The sequence below is a fragment of the Haliotis rufescens genome, unplaced genomic scaffold (genome assembly GCF_023055435.1).
Source record: "Haliotis rufescens isolate VD_foot unplaced genomic scaffold, xgHalRufe1.0.p SCAF_20, whole genome shotgun sequence".
NCBI classification, from domain to species: Eukaryota; Metazoa; Mollusca; class Gastropoda; order Lepetellida; family Haliotidae; genus Haliotis; species Haliotis rufescens.
The window spans coordinates 21,507,683-21,535,483 of record NW_025963891.1 but is presented as its reverse complement, the minus strand read 5'-3'; the positions used below and the strand labels follow the sequence as shown (position 1 = coordinate 21,535,483).

General features: G+C 37.7%; 2 protein-coding genes across 3 annotated transcripts in view; one reads left to right on the top strand and one right to left on the bottom strand.

Moving 5' to 3' along the window:
* Positions 1-909: 909 nt before the first annotated feature.
* On the bottom strand, positions 910-6,493 carry LOC124137911 (40S ribosomal protein S14). The gene is made up of 5 exons (XM_046504372.2): positions 6,361-6,493; positions 4,966-5,112; positions 3,816-3,977; positions 1,697-1,773; positions 910-1,022 (listed from the first exon to the last, which is right to left on the bottom strand). The coding sequence occupies exons 2-5, from the start codon at positions 5,109-5,111 to the stop codon at positions 955-957; spliced, it is 453 nt and encodes a 150-aa protein (XP_046360328.1). The 5' UTR covers position 5,112; positions 6,361-6,493; the 3' UTR covers positions 910-954.
* The window catches only part of LOC124137889 (zinc finger SWIM domain-containing protein 8 homolog), a 58,466-nt gene continuing 37,137 nt past the window's right edge, over positions 6,473-27,801 (top strand). The window contains exon 1 of one of the 2 annotated variants that reach the window (XM_046504368.2): positions 6,473-6,934. In XM_046504368.2, the coding sequence (XP_046360324.1) occupies positions 6,757-6,934 (178 nt within the window). In that variant the 5' untranslated portion in view covers positions 6,473-6,756. The remainder of the gene's footprint in view (positions 6,935-27,801) is intronic. The other variant, XM_046504371.2, reaches the window with a different exon arrangement.

The window sequence follows — 27,801 nt, the reverse complement described above, 5'->3', positions numbered from 1 at the left end:
AATGTGATCCATGTAGAGTGAAGGGATGTGAAATGTGATCCAAGTAGAGTGAAATGTGATCCATGTAGAGTGAAGGGATGTGAAATGTGATCCAAGTAGAGTGAAGGGCCTCTCCATGTGAAATGTGATCCATGTAGAGTGAAGGGATGTGAAATGTGATCCATGTCGAGTGAAGGGATGTGAAATGTGATCCAAGTAGAGTGAAATGTGATCCATGTAGAGTGAAGGGATGTGAAATGTGATCCAAGTAGAGTGAAATGTGATCCATGTAGAGTGAAGGGATGTGAAATGTGATCCAAGTAGAGTGAAATGTGATCCATGTAGAGTGAAGGGATGTGAAATGTGATCCATGTAGAGTGAAGGGATGTGAAATGTGATCCATGTAGAGTGAAGGGATGTGAAATGTGATCCAAGTAGAGTGAAATGTGATCCATGTAGCGTGAAAGGATGTGAAATGTGATCCAAGTAGAGTGAAATGTGATCCATGTAGAGTGAAGGGATGTGAAATGTGATCCATGTAGAGTGAAGGGATGTGAAATGTGATCCATGTAGAGTGAAGGGATGTGAAATGTGATCCAAGTAGAGTGATAGGACGATCAATGTGTGAGAAAACATAAGACTAGTCCTCGCCCCTTGAAATAGACTTAGTTTAAGATGCATTCAAGGCGACACAAAACTGCTCGCAGAACCCGACTGCTGATCCTGACCTGGATTGTAACCATGTGATCAAACTCAATGGTTGTTTCTTGAAAAGTGCACTTATTGACAGAATGGCTTGTTTTCAATTTGTTGCAGCATACGATCTTCATGAATAAGCATGATATTTCGTAATTCTTTATCAAGTGGCAAAGTCTATACTCGTATCAGCCACCTTCGCGTGGAGAGAAAAATCACAACCAACACTGCTTGTTGCGCTGAGCACATGTTTATTACATGCACCTGACCATCTACAATTTACAAACGACGACCACGGCGACCTCCCTTTCTTCTGGTGCTGTCGGAGGGGATGGGAGTAACATCCTCTGCAAGACAAAGTATGTCAACTTTAAGAGTCTGACGGTACATTCCAGATCTTGTCATACTGTATTCGATGTGTAAAGCACAATTCTCCAATAAGTATCCTGTCACTTATAGACCAATTGAGTGTGTGGGGAAATTGGGTTTAATGCTGTGCGGACAAACACAGAAACAATCGGAGTCAACCAGGATTTGAGTGAGTGAGTATGGTTTTACGCCGCTTGTAGCAATATTCCAGCAATATCACGACGGGGGACACCAGAAATGGGCTTCACACATTGTGCCCATGTGGGGAATCGAACCCGGGTCTTCAGCACAACGAATGAACGCTTTAACCACTAGGCTACCGCACCACCCACCAGGATTTGAACCCACAATCACAGGTTTCCGGCACACTTTGCACAGCAATTTGTGGCACCTCAGACGACTGGGCCACCAAAGCCCCATTCTATACCAAGTAACCTTCAGAAACACCCAGTACTAAGCCTAAACATTTACATGACAGATGTATTTCCTTGTGTATATTACAGACCTTTCACAGAAAAATCAGAGAGTCTTATCAGTTCTGGACAAGTAAGGAGAACATTGACAATTCAGCTAAGACATTCATATGGGAAGTTCAATTTAAGAAAGTCATTACTGGAGTTGACCATAGTTTTGATGATTGTTAATTATTTACCAATTCTTCCGATCTTCATACCGGAACGAGCCAGAGCTCGGAGAGCAGACTGAGCTCCAGGGCCTGGAGTCTTGGTCCTGGAAAACAAGGAAGGAGTTTAATGCATTGTGATCTAATAACCGGGTAATGGCTGACTTGACCCTTGAAATCACTACCTAAATGACATGCCTTTGAGAAATGCGACCCACACAACATACAGCTTATTATATACAAATGACACTGGCTATTCCCTTATCACTGAAGACCAAACACGGCTATATTTATGTGTTTGTTTTCATGAAAAATATATTATATAATATTAAAAATATATATAAAAAGTTGATATACATACTTTCCTTACTCAATATGTATCGACTTGTTCCACTCACACTCAATATCATACAATGTTATACCTTCTCCACATATTTGTAATATAACAAAACTTTTGCATGACAAATTTCTTTATCTAAGCAAAAGTAGCATACATTGACCATCAAGAATAGTCAAAGGGATGCAACCCAAATGTTCAAAAGTTATCTCCCTTTGTAGGATGTTCAATACCTTGTCAGTACTTTTTAGCCCAGCTGAAACCTGAACCAACCTAGAAATGCTTAGAGAAGAGTTAATTCCCACTACAAAGATGCATTTTATGCATGTATGGTAAGGTAATAATATGAGTATATTCACCATAAGATATTCTGGCATTATTCGGTAAACTTACAAACGACAGATTCTGATCAGTATTCCTTCATTTCATATTCCACATCATTCGTTTAGCAGGGCAGTGTTTCACATGTTAAAGCGAATCCTTGAAGTTTTCCACAATATTATTCTAATATAGGGATACACACAATACTGAAGTCGTATCACAAGGATGATACGCTCTTATGCTCATTTTCTTACACTTGGACCAGCATTATCAAAGTGAGGTGAAATGCGCTCTAAAGTCGCTTTAAGATAATTTCACTAACATAGTGGCTTCTACTAGGTTCTGAGTTGTGCAGGATTTATAGTACTAGCCCACAGAGATACCATGCCATAGTTTAACATGGATACCCCACTCACATTATACCGACTCCAAGCTGACCCGTCATAGCCTTATCCTCTTGATGTTGGGCATCGGACAGGGTAACAAGTACAACAAGCGTATAGTTGACAAAGTCATCTATATCCCCTGCCCATTTTAACATATTATGGTCCCAAACCAGGTAACTGAACCAACATTTCTTAGCCCATGTCAAAATAGCTGCAATGGAAATTCTAAAATAAACATTTCTAAAACTCCTTAATATCAAATGGCACTAGTTCAGTATGCGCTTTATATATAGACATGCAATGTTTGGCAAGGAAATATTTAACAGTTTATTTGTTATACTACTTAAGTACACCAATCCTATATTAAAACTTAAATCCAACTTGTTGTCATGGAAACATAAACAATAAAAATTTCTAAAAGTGCTATATATCAAAAGCCACCAGTTCAGTATGTGCCTGGTAGACATGCACAGTTTTGTAAGAAAGTATTTAATGTCTTTTGAGTTACACTCTGGAAACGAACACCACCCCTGTAGAACCTAAGTCCAACTTATTGCCATGGAAACGTGAAAAATAAAAATGTCTAAAATTCCTAAATAGCAAGAGGTACCAGTCCAGTATGTGTCTGGTAAACATGCACAGTTTTTGTTGGAAAGTATTGAATGGGTTTTGAGTTATAAAATTCCTAAATAGCAAAAGGCACCAGTTCAGTATGTGCCTAGTAGACATGCATAATTTTGTAAGAAATTATTTAACAGTTTTTGAGTTACGCTCCGGAAACGAACAGTACCCTTATAGAACCTAAGTCCAACTTGTTGCCATGGAAATGTAAAAAATAAAAATGTATAAAATTCCTAAAAAGCAAAAGGCACCAGTTCAGCATGAGTCTGATGGACATGCAATGAGAAATATTTGACGGTTTCTGAGTTATGCTCCGGAAACGATTTTGGGACGCACATACACACACACGCACCCACACACACACACACAGACCGAATCCATTTCTATATCCCCCGCCAACTTCGTTGGGGCGGGGGATAATCATTCAACAATTGGGACAGATGCTATATCACAGAGGAAGTACTAGCATTAGTCTATACCATACCTGTTTCCTCCAGTGGCCCTCAACTTGATGTGCAGAGCAGTGATGCCAAGATTCTTGCACTTCTCAGCAACGTCCTGTGCAGCCAACATAGCTGCATAGGGGGAGGCCTCGTCTCTGTCAGCCTTTACCTTCATCCCTCCGGTCACACGGGTGATCGTTTCTCTGAAGCACATAACGTCAAAAAGATATTCACAGGCAAAGAACTTTTAGTAAAGTATGAATACTTAGTAACAAATGTTGTGTCAACCACGACTTAGTGAAGAAAGACATCCTATACCTATAGGCTTTAGCACTTTAAGATGCTAGTTGTATTTTAATTGTAAATGACAATATTTTGGTTGATTCACAGGATTTCAGACAGGTTCATTTTCTAGGGCACGGATTGCTGTCATCTAAAATGTCCCAATATTACCTATATCAATACGGGAATGATATAGAATAATGCAATGTCTTTGGCTGTGATGCAGGTCAAACCACTTCGGTGAAACACACGAGCACGGGTATGGTGCTGACAAACCTAGAAACATAATAGGGGCGAACCGGGATACGAACCTACAATCATAGGTTACTGGCATGCCCAAGGGACGCAACTCTGCACAGCGAATCGCAGCGCCTTAGACGACTGGGCCACCTGTGCCCCCTCGGGATAAGAATGTACCCAGCAACCTATGCTCATCATAAGAAGCAACTGAATCGATCGACTGGTCAAGCTCGGTGACTTGATTCCGTGTCATTATACTCTGATGGCGTTGATTGTTGATCACAATATTGATCAATGGGCTGTCTGGTCCAGACTCGATTGTTAACAGGCTACCATCATATGGCTGGCTGGACTATTGCTGAGAATGGTTTTAACAACAAAAGAAGAAAAAAAGCTTGTTGAAATCTGGACTTTTCATTTTTATAGTGCAAGCCCAATATAATACAATGTTGCAGTTTAACAAGGATACCCCACTAAGAGACAGTATACAGACTTGTTTTATCCCTTTGATGCTTGGCGCCAGGCAGGGTAACATTTATAAGTACCATATTTTAATGTCAAGGGAATCATACCTGCTCTCCAGGCAGATGCTCTGCTATACCATGGAGACTCAGGGAGTCAACAGCTACAACTTATTATGGGTTATAACTGTGGTACTTCTCTACTCACTTTCCAGACAGGTCAGTAACATGGACAAATGTGTCGTTGAAGCTAGCATAGATATGTGCTACTCCAAACACATTTTCTCCTTCTTTAGCTTGGGGACCAAGTACAACTTGCTCCTGCTGTTGAGTCTTTCCTTTTCGTGGAGCCATGCTGAAATTTAGAGACCTATCATTATTGGAAGTTTATAACTGGATAAATAAAAACTATTAATAATTTGAAGAATGCAAATTAAGTTGATCATTTCACACTGCATCGCTAGGTCTTATTTCAAATATTCTGATTAATGTAATAACATGCTGCTATTATTCTTTGACATATCAGTGTTTAAAATTACTCATGAGAGCCAAGGGGGCTTTTTCATAACCAATATTTTGAATGGATACAAATACTAAATGAGCAAACCCCAAGTACCGTAGTCTGTGACTTTAGCCACTAGTCCGAATAATTAGTGCTTATTTACCAAGTGATCAGCAACTGATTGTTTGCCTTCATGCACAGTAGCCATTTTCTCCATGAAATTTAATAATTATATAGATTTTCCTCAAATTACATTTGATTAATTTTCTAAAAAGAGATAGATTACCCACTGTCTAAATCAGGAATAACCCTAGGGATATTAACAGGGTGTTTGATTTGAAAGTGGTATCCAACCTGAAGGATTGTAAAGGGGTGCTTGATCGGAAAGTGGGTCCAAGTGCAAGGATAGGCTTGGTGGTAACCTACCCTAACGATTAAAGAGGCATGGTCTGTGAAGCAAGATCCACAGAAGGTAGTCTGAGCAAATATAAGCCACACGAGGTAAATTGTAATGTTGCCATAATATGAAATTACATATTTTTTAATTTCAGCAATCGCCACACGTTCCTAATGTACCTGTTTATCCATTGATTCACAATCTCAGGATTACATATAGTCATTTGATGCTGACAACATACGTTTAATTCAAAATGCGCGTCTGTTCAATCATTCTTGTAGGTTATATACGCATTGCATATGTAATCTACGGAATGAGACCTAACTTGTTAGCTGAATACGAACTACTTTCAATAACGATTCTATCATTAGCGAGCATGTTACAATAAGCTAAAAATGACGGTTGACTGGGACTGACACATATTAGAATCATAACGCCCCTGAAAACAGATTCATATAGGACAGATCAAGGAAAGTTTCACAAATGTGACTAACGAATTTAGGATACAGATGCACAGTTATCACACATCGTGACATGAGTACATTCTATAGGCAAAATATTATGTTCTAGCCATAGGCACGGAAACATATAATGAACAGTCTGACAATCAACATATTATTTATCAGATAGCGTTTCTTAAATGAAAAAATGTCTCGTGATGGAGTTGATAAGTTGAGGATTTCTCCCAGTATTTTGGTTTTCACCTTGCGAGTAGCTGAAATCTCGCGGAAGAGGCCAAATCTCGCAGGTGCCCGAAGTAGAACGAGATTCTAATTCGTCAAATACCGGAAAAGGCCGAACCCTACCGATGTCGTTTGTTATTGTTGTACACTTCAACATGACCAGTCATCTAAAAAACCTCCGGATTTGACCTTCTTTCTATATTTTACTGCGGCCTACCCACAGTAATAATAATATCTCCTGTTAGATATACCTTTCAACTTTACATATGGGTGGAATTTGCCTTGTTGATCGCTGTATCTAAAAATCCCCGATAGTTTTGTCGGGGTAACCTTTTCTGTCGACCGTCTTAGGTTCAGCCGGGAGTAGTCGACAGAACAAAAACCTTGTTTTCATTTTCCCCGTCCCTCTGAAACATCATGGACTTGATGTTTGACTGGGAATATGAAGGAGATAGGTTCTCATTTGAAGACAGCGACCGTTTTGAGGAAGATTCCCTCTGTTCCTGGCTAAGCGAGCCAGAAAGCCTGTGCAATAATTGGCGAGGTTGGAAAAGGCAAAATGGAGGGCAGACGGTTCCTAGCATTCGTGCACAGGGTGAGTAAATAATGTTGATTTCATCTTCTATCAGTAGATTTACATAAAAATACATGGTATGTTATTATATTTTCCGAAAACAAAGTCCTGCAGTTGTCCCCAAAGGTTTACAAATGAGAAGGAATTTTGCATGATAAGCCTAGCTGTCACCTACTGTAAGCCTGTTGTAAATACATAATGATAAAGCAGGTTGTCTTCACAAAGAACCTACTCACTATTTTAAGCCACAATTAGAAATGTTTTGTGATTTACTGGATAAATAATGATTTGTAAGAGATGAGATGTGTTCACTTCCATTGAAGCAAAAGTATTTTTGTTTAGAGGTACAATATGGTTGGGTTGAAGAGCCTAAACACACCTTATTTAGGATTGTGATCACATCGCTACCAACTAATCTGTTCAAAGGTTTGTGTACAATATAAATTAAAAATGTTGCTTGATATGTGCTATATCATAATACAACACTGGATGTTATATCAAAAAGATATGATGTCTATAAAGACATCTACTTGTTGCTGGCAGTGTTGTAAAAAAGAAGCATGTATACTTCATGAAATGTTAAATTCTCAAGTCATTCCATTTTTTTTGTATGGGAAATAGTGAGTATTATTACTTTTCAGCAAATCAAGTTATAATAGTTATGTCTTTATTTAGATGTTATACATAGTCTGTATATTTGGTATTCTTGGTACACATTTCCTGCATCGTTTCTGGAGTATCAGAGAAACAGGATCTCAGTCTAAAATATATTGCAGCATGGCTATTAGTATTAGATTTAAGTGAACCGAAACAGGTTTTTAAAATTTTTATACACCTTTCATGTCATGTTTCATAAAGCAGTCAAATAATACTTGTGTTTGTAAGCATGCTTACTTACAGCCAGCAATTGTAAACTAGCAACAAACAAATAAACCCACCAATAGATTGAAAATAGACACGCTCAGTCTTTCCTAAACTATATATTCCGAAAACAATGGGCTCTATTTGCATTTGAGCAAGGGTTGGTAAAGTGTCAGTTGTGAGAGAGCAAAGTAGGGCAGTTTGCTGAGGCGTATTGAAACCACATGAGGTTGGAGTGAACTTGTACTGGGGTCACAGAGGTCATGGCAGAGAATAGCGGCTGAAGTGGACAAAGGTTTTCAATCACAAAGAGAATCAATGAATTGTTTCACAAATTCTGCCCTCAATAACTCAATCCTGTTTTTCCTCTCATATAACAGTTGTATAAGACCATGTACTGTTCTCATTGTTTCCTAATGATTGATCTCAAGGCACTGATAAAAATATTGTTTTCCTGGTTTAGTTACTTAATTAGTATGTAGATGTTTATTATAGTGTTACATCATTAGTCATAATGTTACACACATGTATATAAGAATGCTGGGTCGTTACTTCATGTTGTGTAACACTGGTCTTACTCAATGCCCCTTATCCCCATCCCAATGTGTAATTATCCTCTTTGTATATACCATGTCTATAGTATTGTTGGGAGTCATTAGTTGGAGGTCATTGACACCTGGGTCCTGTTACTTAAGCTGTTAGAACCAATGCCTTTCTCATTGATTAATTTCAGCAGGCATCCGTCAACTCTCCTCAACCACCCTGTGTGTTGGAAGCAGTTGAAATTTCCATAATCATTAATATTCACCCCAAGCCTCATGCATCAACAGTGAACTGTATTCCATAAAAAAAGTTCCAAATCTCTCTGGCTTATCAGTATTTTCAAAATTCTGTGAACGTCATAATTTGATCTTGTGGAGGACTTTTGAATTGTTGTCTTCAACAATTGTTTGAAGCATATGCTGCTGTTAAATTAATCTTATTTTCAAACTTGTTATCACATGACAAGTCAATGATGATGGATTCCTTTGCTTCATGACTTCTTTTCGCTTCTCCCATATTAGGTAATAGTGAACAAATTTTGTTGCCATCGTACATTAACAATGTGTCAGTGATTATATATGTAATCATAGGGGCATGGGTGACTCAGTCATCTAAGGCGTCCTAATTCGCTGTGTGGAGTTCTTCTCGGCAGACCAGAAGCCTATGATCGTGGGTTCGAATCCCGGTTTGGCCCAATTATGTTTCTATGTTTGTGAGCACCATACTCATGCTCATGGGTTTCACCAAAGAGATAAACATCTAAGACCTGCATCACTTTGATCTTTCCTCCCACATTAAGCTGACATGCTGTGATATAACTGTAATACTGTTCTACCCAACTCACTCACAACATGTATGATAGGCTGACAGTGTAACATGGTCATTATGGGTGTTCTTCAGGTGATTATGGCATATCAATTTCCCTCATGGTTGCTTCTCAGCAAATGAATAAACAATTTAAGTTCATATTTGACTCTTATGTGTCTAAGTTACTTTTTAAAGTTACATGAATTAGTGGTACACCCTATCGATCATATGCATTGATTTGTAGACTGTGGAAAATTGACTACGGGTGAAATGGTGATTAACGCCATAATAAAATATTAACCACATACTTAAGTTTAATGGCATATGTTCCTTGAAAATTCATTTTGCAATAAATGCAAGGGGGCCATGAATGGTACCCCATGAATAACTAAGAAACTGTCTGCTTCACGTCACTTTAGCTATCCCTTACACCTCTTCACTTAAAGTGCATATGGTACCAAAGAAGATCTGGCTTAAAATTGGTCTTTAGAAACTCATGCTTGTCATAAGAGGCAACTAACAGGATTGGGTGGTCAGGCTCAATGTCTTGGTTAACATGTTTAATGCATGTCATCGTATCCCAATTGCGTAGATCAATGCTCATGAGGTCAACCACTGGTTTGTCTAGTCCTGACTTGATTATTGACTGCTGTCATATAGCTGGAGTATTGCTGAGTGCGACTTTAACAAGAAACAACTACAGGGCATATGGTTTAAGGTTTCGCTGCTAGGAGCATGATGTTACGTACAGTCATGGAGGTGTAATTCTATTTATTAACACGTCTTTGTTGCACAAGTATAAGCTATGGTGCATGTTTTGATAACTTTACCATGTTTATGTATGTCAGCACGAATTTCAAATTTGCAATCTGAAACATTGTCAATTCTGAGTATCTACAATGATCTACAGCAATGTCTTTCTTTAAATGTATGTTCCTTGGAAATAGTGAAAAACATAGACACAAGAGCAATAGACAAAAAACACATGTTGTGAAGACAGAAAATCCCAGGGTAGGGTCATTTGTAAATGACAGGTAAAGTTATCTTCAGTCTGTACTCCGAAAATGATAAAAACTGAAGTCCAATAAGTCAACAGTTATGGCAATAAACATAGAACGATCTGTTTCATTATGAAAGGGTACATACAAAGTGTTTAGATAACTCAACTTGATATGGAAGTGCATCTGTAAAACATTTATCATAAATAGCAGCTAGCTTGTATTACTGTTAATAAATTATTAGCTATGGAGCTATGGCGTGTGTGGTGCACGTGGAGAAAAACTCTATGAGTTCTTTTAGCTCACCTAAACATTTAGTTGGTTTTGAGCAACCTTCATTGAAGGTCAAGGTCACTGGAATTGTCATTCTTTTGGTAATTCTCTATGTTTATATGACTTGAGCACTGGGGGAATTCCTGGTTAATTTAGTTTATGATCCCACCGAGGGTGTCAATTAAATTAGTACACACAATTAAAGAATTCAGATTCCACTGACAGTGACATCACTGCTCTTTCATGATGCATTAATAGAGCACTGCCACATGCAAAACATTTTGGAAATAAGCAAACACATACAGTCAAGTCTCGTTAATCCAACACTTATTAGTATGACAGTCGACATTTAAACCTGTTAATCTGACAGTCTTGCCCTCCAGATCTGACACTACTAATTTGCAACCAACTGCTGAAATCTCTCATTAATTAGTCTTGTTAATCCAACATAGAAATCAGCGTACACAGTGTTCATCTTTACGCGAGTATACAGCCCCGTGATTGAACTGAGATGGGTCTTGTGGCTGCATACCACAATGGCTGCAGAGAAACTTGCTTAACAATGAACAATTAATCCTTTCTATAAACAAAACAGGATTAATCACATGTTTTGATAACCTCAATCTCATTAAAATGAGGTGAACAGCCTTTCACAAACTTTGACCGATCAATGAAATGACTAACTGGAAGTCAACATAAACCAATAAGAAAACAGCTTTCTTGAGCTTTGAAGCACTAGTTTTAAACTGGCGACTTCCATTCCAGACTATGCTTTCAAAAGTGCTTGGAATCAGTTGTACATCCCGTAACTGTAGTTCGGAATGCCCTGTGTTAATTTTTTTAAGGTTGCATGATTAGAAAACATATTCAACTAACAATATCACATAACAGTATATCCTTTTTAATTATTTTATTACAACATGCATGTTTCATTATCTATCGTGTCGTCCAATTTTTTTTATCATGAACGTTGAAACTACGAAATTTCGTTCATCTGACATAGTCATTAATCCAACATAATCAGATGCAAACAACCATGTCGGATTAACAGGACTTGACTGTATTATAATAGTTTTTACAGATGCCATGTTGGCAAGGAGCAACAGCTAGAATGAAAAATACACAGAAACTAGCATGAAGTAAAATGTCTGAAATCCTACAATATATAACTTCTTTACTGTTTTGTGGAACAGGTCCCCGAACACAGGGACTTGCCACAAGAAACCTGCCTCGCTGTTTTTACTTCCACTGCATTTGTACACTTATTCATGGTTCCTTTTAGGTTTGGGGGGCACGGGTGGCCCAGTTGTCTAAGGTGCCGCGATTCGCTGTGTAGAGTTGCATCCCTTGGGCACGCCAGAAACCTATGATTGTGGGTTCGAATCCCAGTTCGCCCCAATTATGTTTCTAGGTTTGTGAGCACCATACCCGTTCTCATTGGTTTCACCGAAGTGGTAAACATCTGAGATCTGCATCACTTCGGGCTTTCCTCCAACATTAAGCTGACACACCGTGAAAATAACTGGAATAATGTTAAAAGTGACCTTAAACCCAACTCACTCACTTACTCTAAATGCCTTTCAAAGACCTAATACTATATACTTATTAAAAATAATTATTATGATTCAGACCAACTGTTATCATGCTTATCTTTTAGATCCATAAATCATAGGAGACTAAACAAAATTTTCCAATTTGGCAAGTTGTTTTTTTGGCACATATTAAAAACAGTGATGACCTTATTGAAACCAGATAATCAATGCCAGCATGGCATATGTGTAGGCTGCCTTTGACAAGCCTGAGTCAGGGGACTGTAGTGACTGAAATATATACACATTGTGGTGTATGCAGTGTTTACCTTAATTTGTTTGTTTGTATGTTTGTTTGTTTGTTGTTTAACGCTGCACTGAGCAGTATTACAGCTATATGAGGGCAATCTGTAAAGAATCGAGTCTGGACCAGAAAATCCAGTGATTGACATCATGAGCATCGACCTACGGAATTAGGATACACTGACATGCATCAACTAAGTCAGCAAGTCTGACCACCTGATCCCTTTAGTCACCTCTTACGACAGACAGAGTCAACTTTCACGGCAAGCATAGGATGCTGAATACCTATTCTACCCTTGATCTTCACAGATCTGTTTGCCTCAAATAATAACCTGTATATTGTTCTCACCTCTCTATTATCTGTTCTGTAGCCAGGATTTCAGTACCCAGCTCAACGGATGGCCATTGTTTTCAGGCCATTTATCCCTGAATATTGAAACAATTCCATTTTCAACCAATATATGAAAGTTCCCTGGCAATATATTTCTGATGCAGTTAAACATGTTGAACACATTTTCCACAGTTAACGGATCACTTTGCCCATAATGAGAACCTGAAGCTCTGAGTATCATCTTGTAACTGTAAATAAAAATAGTACTGGGATATAAATCTATGAACATCATGAAAAGATTTAGACAAATTTAACCCATCACCCAGTTACAAATTTATTCCTAAATTATTCCTAGGTAGCAAGATGAAAATATAGGATGTTGTTTAGCAATTAAACAGCCATAATTCTAGACCTGTCCCGCTATGCCCACATGAGTCACTGACCCACTATCTATTAATAGGATTCATATATGCAACAAATAGTCTTCAAGCTTCTAACCTGAAAGTATTGGGGATGAAATGGTGGACTGAACATGCTGAAGATGCAATATGTTAATGTTAAATATTTGCTTATGACAATACAACGCACAAGAAGCATGATCAGCATGTACTTTCAACTTTGTGTTGTTGTGTTGATTATAATATCACAGTGATCACTGACTTGGGTTGGCTTTCAACAATATCTTTCTTCGTCGTCATGCTTTCACCTGAGTATATTTTCTTTGGTATTATATTGTTGTTCAGTATGATCATGTCAGCAGTCTTCTATACTACCACCAGATAAAGTAGGGGTGACTATTGGGTCTATTTTCACTATTCCGATAGTATTGCAATAGTGCCCCACACTGCAATGCATTACACCAAAATTAAGAATAGATAATTATGTTAATCCATACATGGTAATAGAAATGAATAAAGTATTGCAAACATTGTCATTGCCTCCCTGTCACTACTCAAACCAAAGGGAAGTAACTCTAATCAGAGGTCGTAATCCTCACGAATCAACACATAGCTCGTTTGAAATTTGAACGTAATGACTGATTTTTCTGAAGCATCATTTATGTTTTAGTTGGAACTAATTGACGATTGAAACTATCAATTGTTGTGCATACTAGCGACAGTACCTTTGGCTTTTTAAATTCCTATCGATAGAGTACAATCGTATTAACTTGAAATCAAATCAGAGAAAGATTCTCTGTTAGAAATTAAACATGAATGTCAGGTGGTTCTTTTCATAACCCTAATGTTAAAAGGTAAACATCAAGGGATCCCTCAATTCAAATTTATTAGGAACAAACCTCATGGCCCCCATTAATTGCAAACAGTGAAGATTGGTAAACATTTTCTTCAACAGTTTCAATAAGCGCAGTTACTCCCCTTTGGAAGAAAGACATTATACCATATTAACCGTATTAAGCGATTTGTTAAAAAAAATGCCCACTGACCAACTTCTAGAATAATGTGAAAGTAATCTTTATAAGTTTCTTCTCCCCCCTTCGTACTTGTTGGGAAAACGGCCAAATTGTACATGATTTTCCCTGATGATTTTCTGATGTATGAATCTTGGGAATTTTGAATGAGACATATGAATGAAACTCCAAATAGTTGCATGTCATGTCTGCTCAAATACATTTTGCTCAGGATACTTTAAGTTTTTTTCATAGTCAACCTGCTCCTCAGATTTCAACATGCAGGGGAAGTCAGACCTGAATATGACCAGAATTGCTCTAGCACATGTGTCTTTGTTTCCCAAACTTAGCATTCCCATCTGTTGTAATCCTACAGAAATGGCTGTAACAAAGCAAAAGGTTGTAATTGTTTAATTGGAATGGCTCCTTTCATGCACATGGCCTCACATATTACCGACTTTGGCATCGAAATGTATTTTGGGCCTTATACAGGTAGTCAAGCAGCTGTGACCTCGGCTTACTGGCTGAAGATAATCAGGCTTTCTCAGCTGGATTTCACTTTCAGACTGACAACTTATGACTCTAACTTTATTAATGGATTTAATCATAAGATATTAACTGACAACACCCATGGAGCGGACTGCCTATCCCATACCTTGGCTGAAAGCTTTACATGAGTTTGTACCACTTATTAGCTGCAGAGCTCTCTCTTCTAAATGGAAGTATTTGTCTGCGTTCAATTTATTGAGATATTTCACTGCAAATGTATTTGAAACAAAGGCTTTTTACTAAAAAAGTTGCATGTGGATTTTGTAGTGTTAGTACTGTCACTAGTGTATATTATGATAGATTTGTTGCGTCTCAATGCCCACAAAACGTTGCCAAAGATTTTTTAATCCAGGGGCAATTTCTGTTTTAAAGGTATGACAACATCTGAAAATGAAAAAAAGTTCTTTTGTTTCCCGGGGAGAACACATATGTGAAGATGTCATGGCATGTTAAGTGAAGACATTCTATCAAAGCTTGACAAATGTAATGCTTTCATATAGCCAATAGGGACCAGTACTACAGAAAAGTCACTGGTTAAACAGAACTTGGCTGGACAACTATAAAACAGAATAATGTTTTGTATTGTAAGCAGCAATGTTGTCAACTAATTTTAGTCTCTGTTTAAGGTTAGAGATATTGGTATATTGGTATTTTCACTTTTACTTTTGGATCACCTTGATTTTGGCACTATTGGTTTACTCGCATTAGTCTTGTGGACCCGCATACTTGTGAAACCCTGTCTATATTTACACTGAAATACCTGCCTATGGAGGAGAAACGTTGTGGGTAATAGGTATACGATAAGACCGATTGTCTCATTAGATTGAGTTGGTGAGTTGCGATTATCACCGCAACGAAAATTAGCTGAGTTATATCCCAAAATGTATGATTTGGGAGAAAATCCCGAAGTGATGCAGATCTTATCACAATGTTGAAACCCACGAGCAGGATATGTGCTGACAGACCTAGAAACATAATCGGGCTTAACCAGGATTCAAACCCACAATCTGGTGTAAAGAATGCAACTCTGCACAGCAGATTGTGGCGTTTTAGAAGACTGGCCACCCGTGCAATTGGTAATAAAAATCAAAATGGTTACATCTGTTTCATTGTGTACACATTCACCATGTTCACTGCCATAGTTGTTCGAAGAGCCTATTGCTAGGTCATCAGTTTCAGAGGGCATTCATGTCTTACTGTCAACAGCAACGTTTTCACAATCACATTATTGTTTGTAAACAGTTCACCATTGGCTTGATTAAACTGTTGGTTGTTTGGCATGAGTGCCCCTACATGGCCCTGTCAGACAGCATGCTTGGTAGACATGGAAGATGCAGGCCTTTATCTGGGAATTCCTACTAAGCGCCTGTCACCGTCAATTTCTTAGTCGTCAAACTTATTCCAAGGTTATTGTCTCAAATTCAGAGGTTTTCTATGCATACAATACACTAATGTAAAAGAAGTATTAAAATGTCTGCTGAGTAATATCTATCAAACTGATGTGTTAACCTGAATTTGAATTTTTTGCTGACTTGCCATGTATGAGTCATGTTGTGAATTGGATACTGCAGATATCTACAAGATCTAAGGGTATTCATCTTGGTAGGTATGAATACTTTATGCATTTCTTATCACCGGTACATGTTCATTATAATTTGAATTGAAAGGTCATGAATTGTTTATATTATTGTAATTTTTATTAACTGAAATAAAATCATTATCAAATATTACCCGACTTTATTTGAGATACAGCAAACAGATTGTGAATGTCACTGTACAAATGCTATTACATGGTTGAATTTTTTGATCCGATTCGCATTCAGAATGTTAAATAAGAAGATTTAAAAAATATCACCATGATAAGGTGACATTAAGAATGTATAGAGCAATTTTCTAATTTGATCCTGTTTCTGAATATTTATTGCCAATTTTAGCCAGGTTTGGGCTTATGTGTGAGCATGTTCTCATGGAACTACAGAAGAATTGATCATATTCTGCATGATAAGGGTCCCTTGATTATTACCTCGCGTCTGTTCACACAAAGTAATATGTGGTGCTTGCTGCGCCATCAGCCTGCAAACTTGCAGTTGGGGTTTAAATTTGTGATGGCTTCCCGGCTAGAAATCAATAAAACATACAGGCCATTCACCTTCATTAAACTGTTGAAAGCAAATCAGGTTTTACTTTGTATTGACCAACACCCTACTGCATCTGTTCATCTTCACAAGAAGAGGTAGTACAGGACTTGAGGTATAGTTTATGTATAAGACTGTTTGGACAAAGCTGTAACCTTGACTGGCTCCAATCCATCAACCTTGAGAGGATGGTTCATGTCCAATTGTTTTCAGATTTGGCATAATGGCAGGCTTGGTGTGAAGCATGTGAAGCTCTTGCCAGTGTCTTGGTATAATGCAATGTTGTTTTCAGTAGTGTTTTACAAAGATTACAGAACAGGTTTCACTGTTCATTTATATTGTACAAATTCTGAATGTCATTTTGTGATTTTGAACAAATTCCAATTCATGGTTGGTAATCTCTTATGGATCCCAGAGAATATATATAATAAAACATTCATCCCTTGTCAGCTCCAGCAGCCTATACTCACACTAAATTTCATTGCACATGGTAAAGACAAGTTAGTGTGACACCACTTGCACTGATTTGCTGTTTAGTTGTTGTGTGAACAGTTTTTAACCATGTTATCTAATGGGTAAAACACTTGACGTCATTCATGTTGACACTATTGCCCCTGTGTTACAAACACATGAGAGTCCAGATGCACTTTTAATTCAGATAAAGCATTTCAAAACTGACAAGAAGAAAGCCCAACTCACTTACTGAAATTATTTTAGTAGTGGTGGGTGATGAGTGTTTTTGTTGCATTCTCCCTTGTTAATATGCAGGGAATACATGTCCCATAGCTTCTCATCTGCCAGTGCTCCGCTACATGGTTGATGTAAACAGTATTTTCAACATTGGTCTACAGGAACAGAGGTCAACACAACAATTTAATTTTCTACAATGTTTAGATATAGACCTATCTACATGATAAGTAAACTCAGGTCTCTATCTGTGTCTATCAATATTATCCACTTGATCTGTTATCTGACTATCGCAAACAATAGCTGTGTATCAAAGATTACAAGATAATGTATATGTATGCTCTGTATGAGAGATTGTCATGATGAATAGTACTAATACTTAGGAGTAAGCAAAAACCACCAAAACTACTGCCTCTACATCTATTTCACTTCACGACCCGTGAAGATCTGGGGTAGAATAGGTCTTCAGCAACCCATGCTTGCTGTAAAAGGCGACTATACTTGTCGTAAGAGGCGACTAATGGGATTGGGTGTTCAGGCTCGCTGACTTGGTTGATGCATGTCATCATATCCCAATTGGGTGGATCGATGCTCATGAGGCCAATCAGTGGATTGTCTGGTCCAGACTCGATTTTTTACAGACCGTTGTCATATATAGCTTGAATATTGCTAAGTGCAGCATTAAACAACAAACAAATATTTCACTTCACCCCCTAGGCATTCCAAATAGTTACCAGACTTGTGGGTAAGGCACTGACTCGACATGTAATATACTCACCAAGAAAAGAAATGCAGATACCATACATGTTTGTTAATATATGAAGAAACACTAATATTTAAGAGATATTAGATTGGTTTGTTGCACAAATGAACATACTGGTTTGTTGCATGAACCAACGCTCATGAACACATCTCATGTGACATCATAGATCAATGACTCGAGATGCACTGTGCAGAATAAGCATGTAAAGTTTGGAAATCATGTGCAGCATATCGTGATAAGAATACAGACACTTGACCGATTGTTAGTTTTGTTAAGTGGTACACATTGGAAACATCTCTTCTTAACGTACATGATTCTCTATACGCTTCTATGGTTCGCATTTCCTTTGGCAGTGAGTATATTAAGGCCTGAAAAAGGACGGGGAAGCTATTTGGAAACAAGGTCATAGCCTAATGACCTATTGTGTCCTCCTCTTTACTGAAACTCAGTGAAAGGCGAGGTTATACATGGTTACATAGTTCACAATGCATATGTACCCTTTTTCACATGATTACTTTGCACCATTCAAAAACTTCTACTAGCCCGAAAATGGCTCTTAGGTTCATTTTCAGTAGAGTTTGGTCTTATCATATGGACCGTTTTTAGCTGAGCTTACTAGACTGAATGGAACTTTACTAGACCAGGGCTTCAGACTCGTGGCTTAAGTTACAGACTGTTGACATCAGAGTTATAACAAGGACCCCTTAAATTTTGAACACTGCTTTGGCTTTTGAGACGATCTGGTCAACCATGGAAATACCACTACTAATGTATAAAACTCCCAACACTATGATGTGTGTTACCTTTACTTCCTGAGACCCATTTACTCTGAAGATAATGTCAGGTTATTAATTGCATTGCTTGGATAGATGTACCACCAGTGCAGACAAAGGCTTTGTCCATAGAGTCTTAAAATAACACTATAAATTTCTTTGTGTAAAACAAACAGAGTGACTATTTTTATCATGTGGACTGGTTGTGACAAAATGAGTTGTAGCTGTTCCTCCCATGTTGCAGGACTACATCCACAGAAACAGCCTTCACTGTTGAAGTCATTGCCCAATGTTTCTGTCTGTGAATACAAATACTCTGCAATCATCATAATTTCTCTTTGAATGTCTTGTGTAGCTGAGGTTGATGGTGAAAGCATTGATTTTGCCTGTCGATGTCAAGCACTGTTTGCTGGTATGTAGGTCTATGCACTGACTGTACCACACACCTGTACCAGCAGACACAAGCTACACATACCACACACAAATAACCATCAATAAAGCAACTATTGTCTAAACCTCTCTCCGTCCACTGCAATGTCCTTAGGACTCTGTTGGCAAGAACATTTTGAGACAACAGTTGATATCACCATGCCTTGAACCACACATTGGGCACAAGAAGACAAGCAAGTTGCCGTTGAAGTTGTATTGTTCACCGCTATAATGATGTGTACTGTTATAATGTGATCAATAACTGTGTCCCATCTTATCCCTCTTAGACATTATCACTGCTACCAGGGACATAGACCTCATTAAACACTAACAACATTTTTTATAGCAATCATTAATATTTGTGCCTTGTTGAAGAGAATCAAGATAAGGTGTCAAAAAGTGGGAGAAAGGACTTGGTGGATTTCTTAATGGGATTTCTAGGCTGGTGTATAGATATAGAAAGTGACAGTGGCTGGACCCACTGCTGTTTCAGTGCATGCTCACCTGGCCACCTGTACACATGTCTGAGCAGTTGTCAGGCACATAGCTTCACCACTGTAGGAAGTGGGCCAATCAGTTTAGTATCTATTTTACAAAATCTTATAGCTCAGGCTTTCAACATAGTAGGATTTAAGTTCAGTTACTAGGCAAGTGGGTTTAAGGTTAGTTACTAGAAGGCCTCAAAGTTTAATTTTTTAACAAGTAGCCACATCTAGCAGTATTCTTTTCCAGGTAGCCAGTGGTAAAATCAACAAGACAAGCCAAAATTTTAGGTAGACAAAAACATTTGAAATTCTTTTATCAAATAACTATTATAATATGTACAAGTCATAGCCCAAGGCTTGAAATTGTGTATAAGTGTACTTAATTTGTTTTTTTGTGTGACTCGAATGATGTCATATGATGTCGTATTATTAGCAGATCCACAATCTGCTGTTCTTTTTGTTGGCACACAGGAGACAACAATCTGTCATTAACAGATTTCTATAGGTCTTCGACAATGTGTTTTGGGATCGTAACTGAATATACTCAAAGTGATAAGACATGAAAAGCAAATACCGGTGTTGTAAATTGTGTTTTCATTTCATTATGCAATGAATTATGTTAAATTTGCAACAATGAAATAATTTATTTCCTGCAAAAGGCGCTCAGTAACATGAAGATAAACCTCTGTTTTCGAAACTTCATATGAATAACACCTTCATCGAAGACTCTCATATGATGCTATGACATACTGCTAGATTTTTTATTATGCACTCCAATGTGACCGTGAAAACACTGGCGATTGAGAAAATCGCGTCGCAAATGTCAATCAAATTATTTATGTTTGGTTCTACGTATGTGAAGCAATGGATTTAGTCGCCACAAAATATTTTTCAAGGTGCGCACTATACTTAGGAAAATACGGTAGTTATTTGGCGACCGTTGAATTTTAGTCAGTGGACAAATTGAAATTTAGGTCGCATTGGCGACCATTTTAGTTGCAACTTTGAGGCCTGACTAGGCTAGCAGGTTTAAGGTTAGTTACTACGTTAGCAGGTTTTAGGCAAGTTAATAGGTTAGCGAGTTTGCGGTTAGTTTCCTTGTTAGTGGGTTTGATGATGGTTACTAGGCTAGCTTGTTTGAGGTTAATTACTAAGTTTTGAGGAATTCGAACCCACAATCATAGGTTTCTGGAGTGCCCAAGGGACGCAACTCTGCACAGTGAATCGCGGCGCCTTAGACGACTGCGCCACCTGTACCCCCAGTTAGCGAGTTTGAGGTTAGTTACTTGATAAACTGGTTTGAGTTTATCATGGTTTGAACTTGTATGAAAGAAAGTCACAATTATTAAGCTAATATTCTTTCACGTTATTAAAAACAAATTATGGTTATTTTTCAATCTTATCTGTATTGATTAAGGTTTCTGTTTTTCTTTCGACATGCCGTTCAATATTGTCAAAATAGCATATCTGTGAGCAAAGTGAGTCTGGTCCCATAGCTTGATTTATACACGTTACACTTTTTCAGATGATGCCCTTTAGGAATTCATAAGAAACATCACGTAACAGTTGCTAGGTCCAGTAGCTATCAAGTGGATTTAGGACATTTTAAGATTTCTATGATTTTATCCATCTATTATCATACCATCATTGAAAATAATTTGCCATGGTCCAAACTACACCTGGCTAGATATTAGTTGCTTTATCAATTTGAATGATCATTTGAAACATTGAATTTCTCTTGACCATGTTAATTTTTCTATTTTTTTGTTGGAATCTTTCAAAAACATCACTGCAATATGCAATCATTTAGCACATGCTAACATTGCACTATGCTATGTATTCGCTATCCCCTGGCTATATTCATGGACCTTGAAACATTTGGAGGAGTTATTCCTGTATCTAAGACAATGTCAGAGGCTCAATCCTTTGTATTGTTTTATTGTTCCAAAATATCAGCAAAGACTGTTCATACACTGAAAACAAATTTAATATCTGACACAAGACTATGAAGGCAATAAAAAGGATAAGGATTTATGCATTCATGTTTACTTTTAGATGTTCCGTACGATGAATATAACATCTTTAACATGGAGATACTCGCAAATTGTGTCTGCTGTTAAACTTTAGATTTAGCATTTTAGGTTCAAACAGTATCACTTCATCATGTGTTCATGTGTCATTTTGACATAAAGGGCATAAACAGGATAAACTTGAAAGATAATGGCGACGGTAGGTAAAATGTCTGTTTGGTCCGCAGTGGTTATAACCATTACTGAAATGAACACTTCTTACTCACAGTAATGGAGAAGCAGTTGTCATAATCGCAGCCTGACTTTCTGGGAGAGCAACTTTTCTATGTACATTGTCAGAGTTTTGTGGCTGCAATAATTTGTTGTCTTATATTTGGCTGGTAAAAAGGTGTGCAGGAGTAGTATCGTGACGGCCAGCAGCAGTCGAAGCAAACATGCGCCACCATGCTAACTTGTAAATCAGGCTGGATAAAACTAAGGGTCACGTCGACCTGGATGTGCACCTAACATGGTTAGTTTAATCTGTTCAGTGAACAAATTTAGGTGATATTTTGAAGGTTTGTATATTTGAAGCTGTAAGATATTTGATATGTATGTGTGCTGGGCTTGAGACTAAATTTAGTCCTTGACAGGAATGATTAAGTTCAAGGTGCTCTCAACTGCAAGTGCAACAGTACCAGTGCTTTAGAATGTATTATTCTCAGCATTCTACATTATTTGTGGACATCTTGGGATTGTACCTCTAATGTTACAACTTACAGATGTAGCTGCTCCATAGATTCAAATAGTATAATTGCAAACCTGATGGACCCATTTTAATTTCTAACATGGAATCATGCTTCTGTTAGTGTTGATGGGGTAGCCTGGGGGCTAGTGCAATTGAAACTGCATTCTTGACTTAGGGTCACTTCCCACAAGGGCCTGTGAGTCAGATGCAGGCTTCTTGTTACTCTGTGGTTTTGCTGTGTTTTGCAGAAAGCAGCAGAAGCCCTTACTAAGTGACCAGGGCTCCCATTCCACAAATCAATCTTGGCACTATGACTGTCGTAAGTGAATGTTAAAGAATAGGAGTACCGAAGGTCTAAGTGCTGCGATCGGTCGTGAGTCAGTGTTAAAGAATAGGGGTTACAAAGGTCTAAGTGCTGAGATCTGTCGTAAGTCAGTGTTAAAGAATAGGAGTTACAAAGGTCTAAGTGCTGAGATCGGTCTTAAGTCATTGTTAAAGAATGGGAGTTATGATTGTCTTAGCACTATGGTAGCTTTGTGGAACAGGACCAGTTGTCTAATGGGTTGAACTTTGTGGGTATAGAAGTGCAGAACCTACTGCCCACACAGCTGGAGGGAGTTGATTTAGTTCCTCTTATATCCGTGCAGGATTAGCAGGCCACAAAGTTAAAAAAAAATCAAAGGAGCCACTTGGCTCCTAAATTTTTTTTTCAAGGAGCCAAATAGAATTTCAAGGAGCCAAGGCAAAATGTAAGGAGCCAAAAGTAATGACTTGTAATTTAACTGAGCTTCTGCATAACAAAACACAAAAAAATCCATTATTTTGAATAATCAGTTTTATATCATGAACAACAACTGTTGTTGAAGCTTTTGAGTTTTTCAGACAAACAAGCTTCAGAACATTGTGTCAGTAACATCATCTGACAGTTTACCGGTGCCAGTTTCCGGGTTTTGGTTCATCGAACGTGTCGACAGACGATGAAACTTCCGTGTCAGCTTCGCCATTCAAAGCGTTCCGTATTTTCTTGAGTATACTGCGCATTTTTTTCCAAAAAAAACCACAGCTGTGTAGAAGGGGGTGCGCATTATACACGAAATAATGAGTTTTGATGTTTTTCCCCCATGGAAAGACATTACCGTGAGCACGTAACACCGGAAATACCATGTCAATCATTAATCATGTAATTACACTGTCTGACTATAAAAAGTGTTCTTTGTATATCTGGACTTATGTTTGTAACTTATTTCATTAATTTTATTCAAAATTACTTTTAATATTGTTTTAATTATTTTCGGCGAAATCTTGTGTGAAGCGATCCGAAGATCGCACAACTCACCGTGATTGACAGAAATCACGGTCAGATTACCGCTATTGACGCCTTGAAACGAACTTTAGTTGACAGAGAATGGATACATATGTCATAAATGCCATACTTTGACTTGTTAAAAGTCATATTTGTTTTTGTTGGACGATTCTATGTCAACACGTAATTCTCGCGATCACGCGATCACGTGCGCGGGAGCCTTCACGGTGACTGGTCAGACTGGTTCCATGTAAAACCATGTAATACCAGGTAATAGCAATCAGCTGCTTCGCTTAGGGTTATTATTATTTCAAATATGTTTAGTAAAAGCTGCATCTAAATTAACAAGATATTGGAATATATTATTCCTGATAAAAAAATAGTTTCACGTACAATTTTTGCCGATCCTTGCATTAAAACCCTGTTAAGTTATATCATTGGGCGTGTCTTGACTGAATCACCAGTAAATTCCAAGAAAATGTGTGTACAGTTGATTGCTGTGTCCTGCTTAGTTTACGAGAAGATACACATGGTAATCTTAATCCCTGGATATAAAACAATGCCTAGCAGAACAAAAAATACAATTTAAACGGTAAATCAACATGTCTGGTGATTTTTTATCTCAAATCTCGAATTTGTACTGACCAAGTTTCTCATCACCCGTTCGTTTGCCGGACTTTGCTAAAAGGGTAGATATATCGACGGTGTAATTTTTTTTCTGCGCTTGGAAGATCTATTCGATTTTTTTTCCAAAAAAAATTCTGAATCTGCTAGAGAGGGGTGCGCACTATACTTAAGAAAATACGGTATACATCACGACCGCCACAGCTGTCACCTGGGCGGATGTCGTACAGCGCATGCGTGGGTAGTAAACTCTTAACATCGTTAGTGCATTACTTAATAACGGAAAGTGCTTCCTTCATTCCAGGTATGGAGCTTCATATCGAAAGCGAAAACAGTACACATGACCTAGCAGTGATCTAGTCGATGTTATTATGTTCTGATATCGATTTTTTTTCACTGAAGTTACCGCACTTTTATTAAAAAATAATCTTTTTTAATATCTTATGACAAGAGATATTTAGTCGCCAAACTTAATTAAAGACAAGGAGACAGTTGGCGACTGACATGAAAATACCAGTCGCAAAATACAAAACTAGATCGCCATGGCGACCAATTTAGTCGCAACTTTGTGGCCTGATTAGTCCTTCATGCTAGCTGTGAAATAGCTTTGTTTTCATTAAAGGTTTACATTATGATCAATTACTTTGCAGTTTAATAAAATACCTGATACTGTTTTTGTTCAACATGCTTAGCTGTTTAATTCAAGATTTTCTATATTTATAGCTCTGCCAGAAGTTGGTTTACTTAGGTGAAATGCTTTGCTCAATCATATATTTGAATGTATTGCTGGAATTTATAACTTTTGTTTGGAAATATGGAAATTGTGAACACTATTTGATGGGTATAGTTATACAGAATGATTTGTTTGTCTCATAAAAAGGTATTTCTGCAAGCAGTCACGCGTCAGATGGGTAAATGCTATAACAGAAGATACAATACCCCTCCTATGCTGGGGGATGCATTGAGATTGATGGCAGGCTTAGGGACATCACAATTCTATCACCTTGTAAGGTCATCATGATCATTTCTGATATGAGAAAATCTGAAAATTGACATGGTGTGTGATGTTGTTACAAACTGCTCCAGCACATGGATGCTAGCGTATATTTATAAACGAGTACATCGCTGTAGTTTTTGTAAACGGCAGCTTAATGATGTCATGAGGTGCTCCAGTACACTGATGCCAGTGGATGCATGAAATTGAGTACATTATCATTGCTGTAGTTTTTGTACAAGGAAGCTTCGGATGGTATTATGAGTTGCCCAAGTACATTGACCGAGTGTTTGTTTGTAAGCAAGTACATCATTGATGTTTTCATTATGAGGTGCTCCAGCACAGAAACATTGAGAGATACTAGTGAATCTTTGTAAATTATGTTATTAGTAAATTACACATTTTTTAAGCGCTACATGGAAGTATGTGTAAGTGTGCATATTATGAATCAAACACATTGGTGACGATCTATCTTTGTAAGCCCAGACAAAAGGAAGGCCTAGCTTGTGTTAGTATCTGATGAAGAGTCTATTTATTATTAATAGAGACTTAAGTCTCATTTGAAAGCTCCAACCTATGGAAGGATGCATTAGTGAAGCTGGTTTCTAGGACCATGTTAGGCATGGCTTGGCAGCTGTAGTGAATACCCTGGCTTGTTGAAACAAGCAGTGAAGCAGTTGTATCAAATGCCAAGCCTGTACTGTGATGCTTTGATATGAACCAAACTAATGAACAGTGGGAGTTTCTAAACACATAGAATTGCAAGGATAACATCTTTGAATCTCATTTTCACCGTAAATGTATCTTTCAGCTTAGTTTTGTGGAGCATTTATCTCAGTGACTTTTTGTTTCAGACTTAATTTGTTTACCATAATTTCTTCATTATTTCTTGAGATAAGGCATTTGAACGTTTTTTGGTGTATAAGATGATAAATTTATGCAGGTCTCTATTGAACAGTATATTCAACTTAGCAGGGACTTGTTAAGTCATGCTTATGTATGAATATAAAAAGCTCTTAAGTAGTTTTGCATGTAGCACTGTGTGAAAAATGTAAACATTACAAAAAACATCGTTTTCAGTATTCAGTTTATTCAAGTTGACCGGAATGGAAACTAGCACAAGCCCACAAGCCAGGACCAGTTTTGTTGATGTAAAGGTATCCTAAGGGCTATAAGAATTTCAAACATTTAAGGGGGTATTGCTATACCGTATTTGACTTAATAAGTGCCCATGGTGATATTTGCTAACATATTGGCAAGTGAACAATCCCAATAAGCATCCCTTCCTATTGATCAATTTACACAAAACTTATTTATACATGTATAATACGCACACGTGTGTTATATGCACCCTTAACTATGGGCATTTAAATTCTGGAAAAATATCTCCCTTGTCCACATACTTTTCTTTAGTATCATTTCAGGCTGTCAGTATATATGACTGTCATGATCCGTCAACGGAAATAGAATATCAACAAATCCGTATTGAATTTCGCAAGTTACACTGTTTAAGTGTTCATTGTATATCTGGACTTATGTTTGTAATCTATTTAATTAAAAATTTCATTCAATAATGTTTACATTATTATTTCAGCGAAATTGTGTCCCTACAATACTTACAACTTCCATTCTCTGGTGGTCTCTGATTGATTCACACTGAGTGTTGAATGAGGTTATCAGTTGATGTCACCTCACTGTCTCTGCTAGTCTGAAGTAACATACATTGTAGAATTGACTGAACACTGGTGAAAGATAGTAGATCAATTGCTTTCTCATGGAAATGAAGTCCTGAATGATGCAGGTGGCATCTTTACTGTGTTGGAGTGTTAGAAATTACAATGATAAGGGGTCCTGGGAGCCTCTGCTGCTTAGCATAATGCTTGTCACCTGATTGAAAGTCAAGTAAGCCCATGCTTTTTCAGTCATCAGATTGTCCATTCCATCATTTACACTTCCAGTTTTGACATATCTGTACAGAGGATCCCAGCAGATCCCAGCTCAAAGCAGCCATGTTGAAAATGTCATTTTTGGCCATTGACCAAGCATTTCAGCATGTATCATTTTGAAATTTAATATGCAGCAAGTATGTAGAATATGGTTTAACCATGATAACATGTATCACAGTGTTTGGTGTATTGCCATGGTGTCTCTAAACATTGCACACACAATTCTAATCGGACCGATCTGAAGTTGCTGCCATTGTTTCTTCATTGTTGCAAAAGAGCCTTGATTTTCTATTTTTTAAATAAATATTATGACAAGGACCCTTGACTTGGATGCTTTATTTCAAACATTGTATTGTATGCAGTATAGTGCCATAAGTTTAATGTGCCTCC

Coding starts and splice junctions, on each gene's coding strand:
- LOC124137911 (XM_046504372.2), bottom strand. CDS start 5,111: ATGGCTCCACGAAAAGGAAAGACTCAACAGCAGGAGCAAGTTGTACTT. Junction 3,978..4,965: donor GTTACTGACCTGTCTGGAAA/GTGAGTAGAGAA, acceptor TATGTGCTTCAG/AGAAACGATCACCCGTGTGA. Junction 1,023..1,696: donor TATGAAGATCGGAAGAATTG/GTAAATAATTAA, acceptor TTTGTCTTGCAG/AGGATGTTACTCCCATCCCC.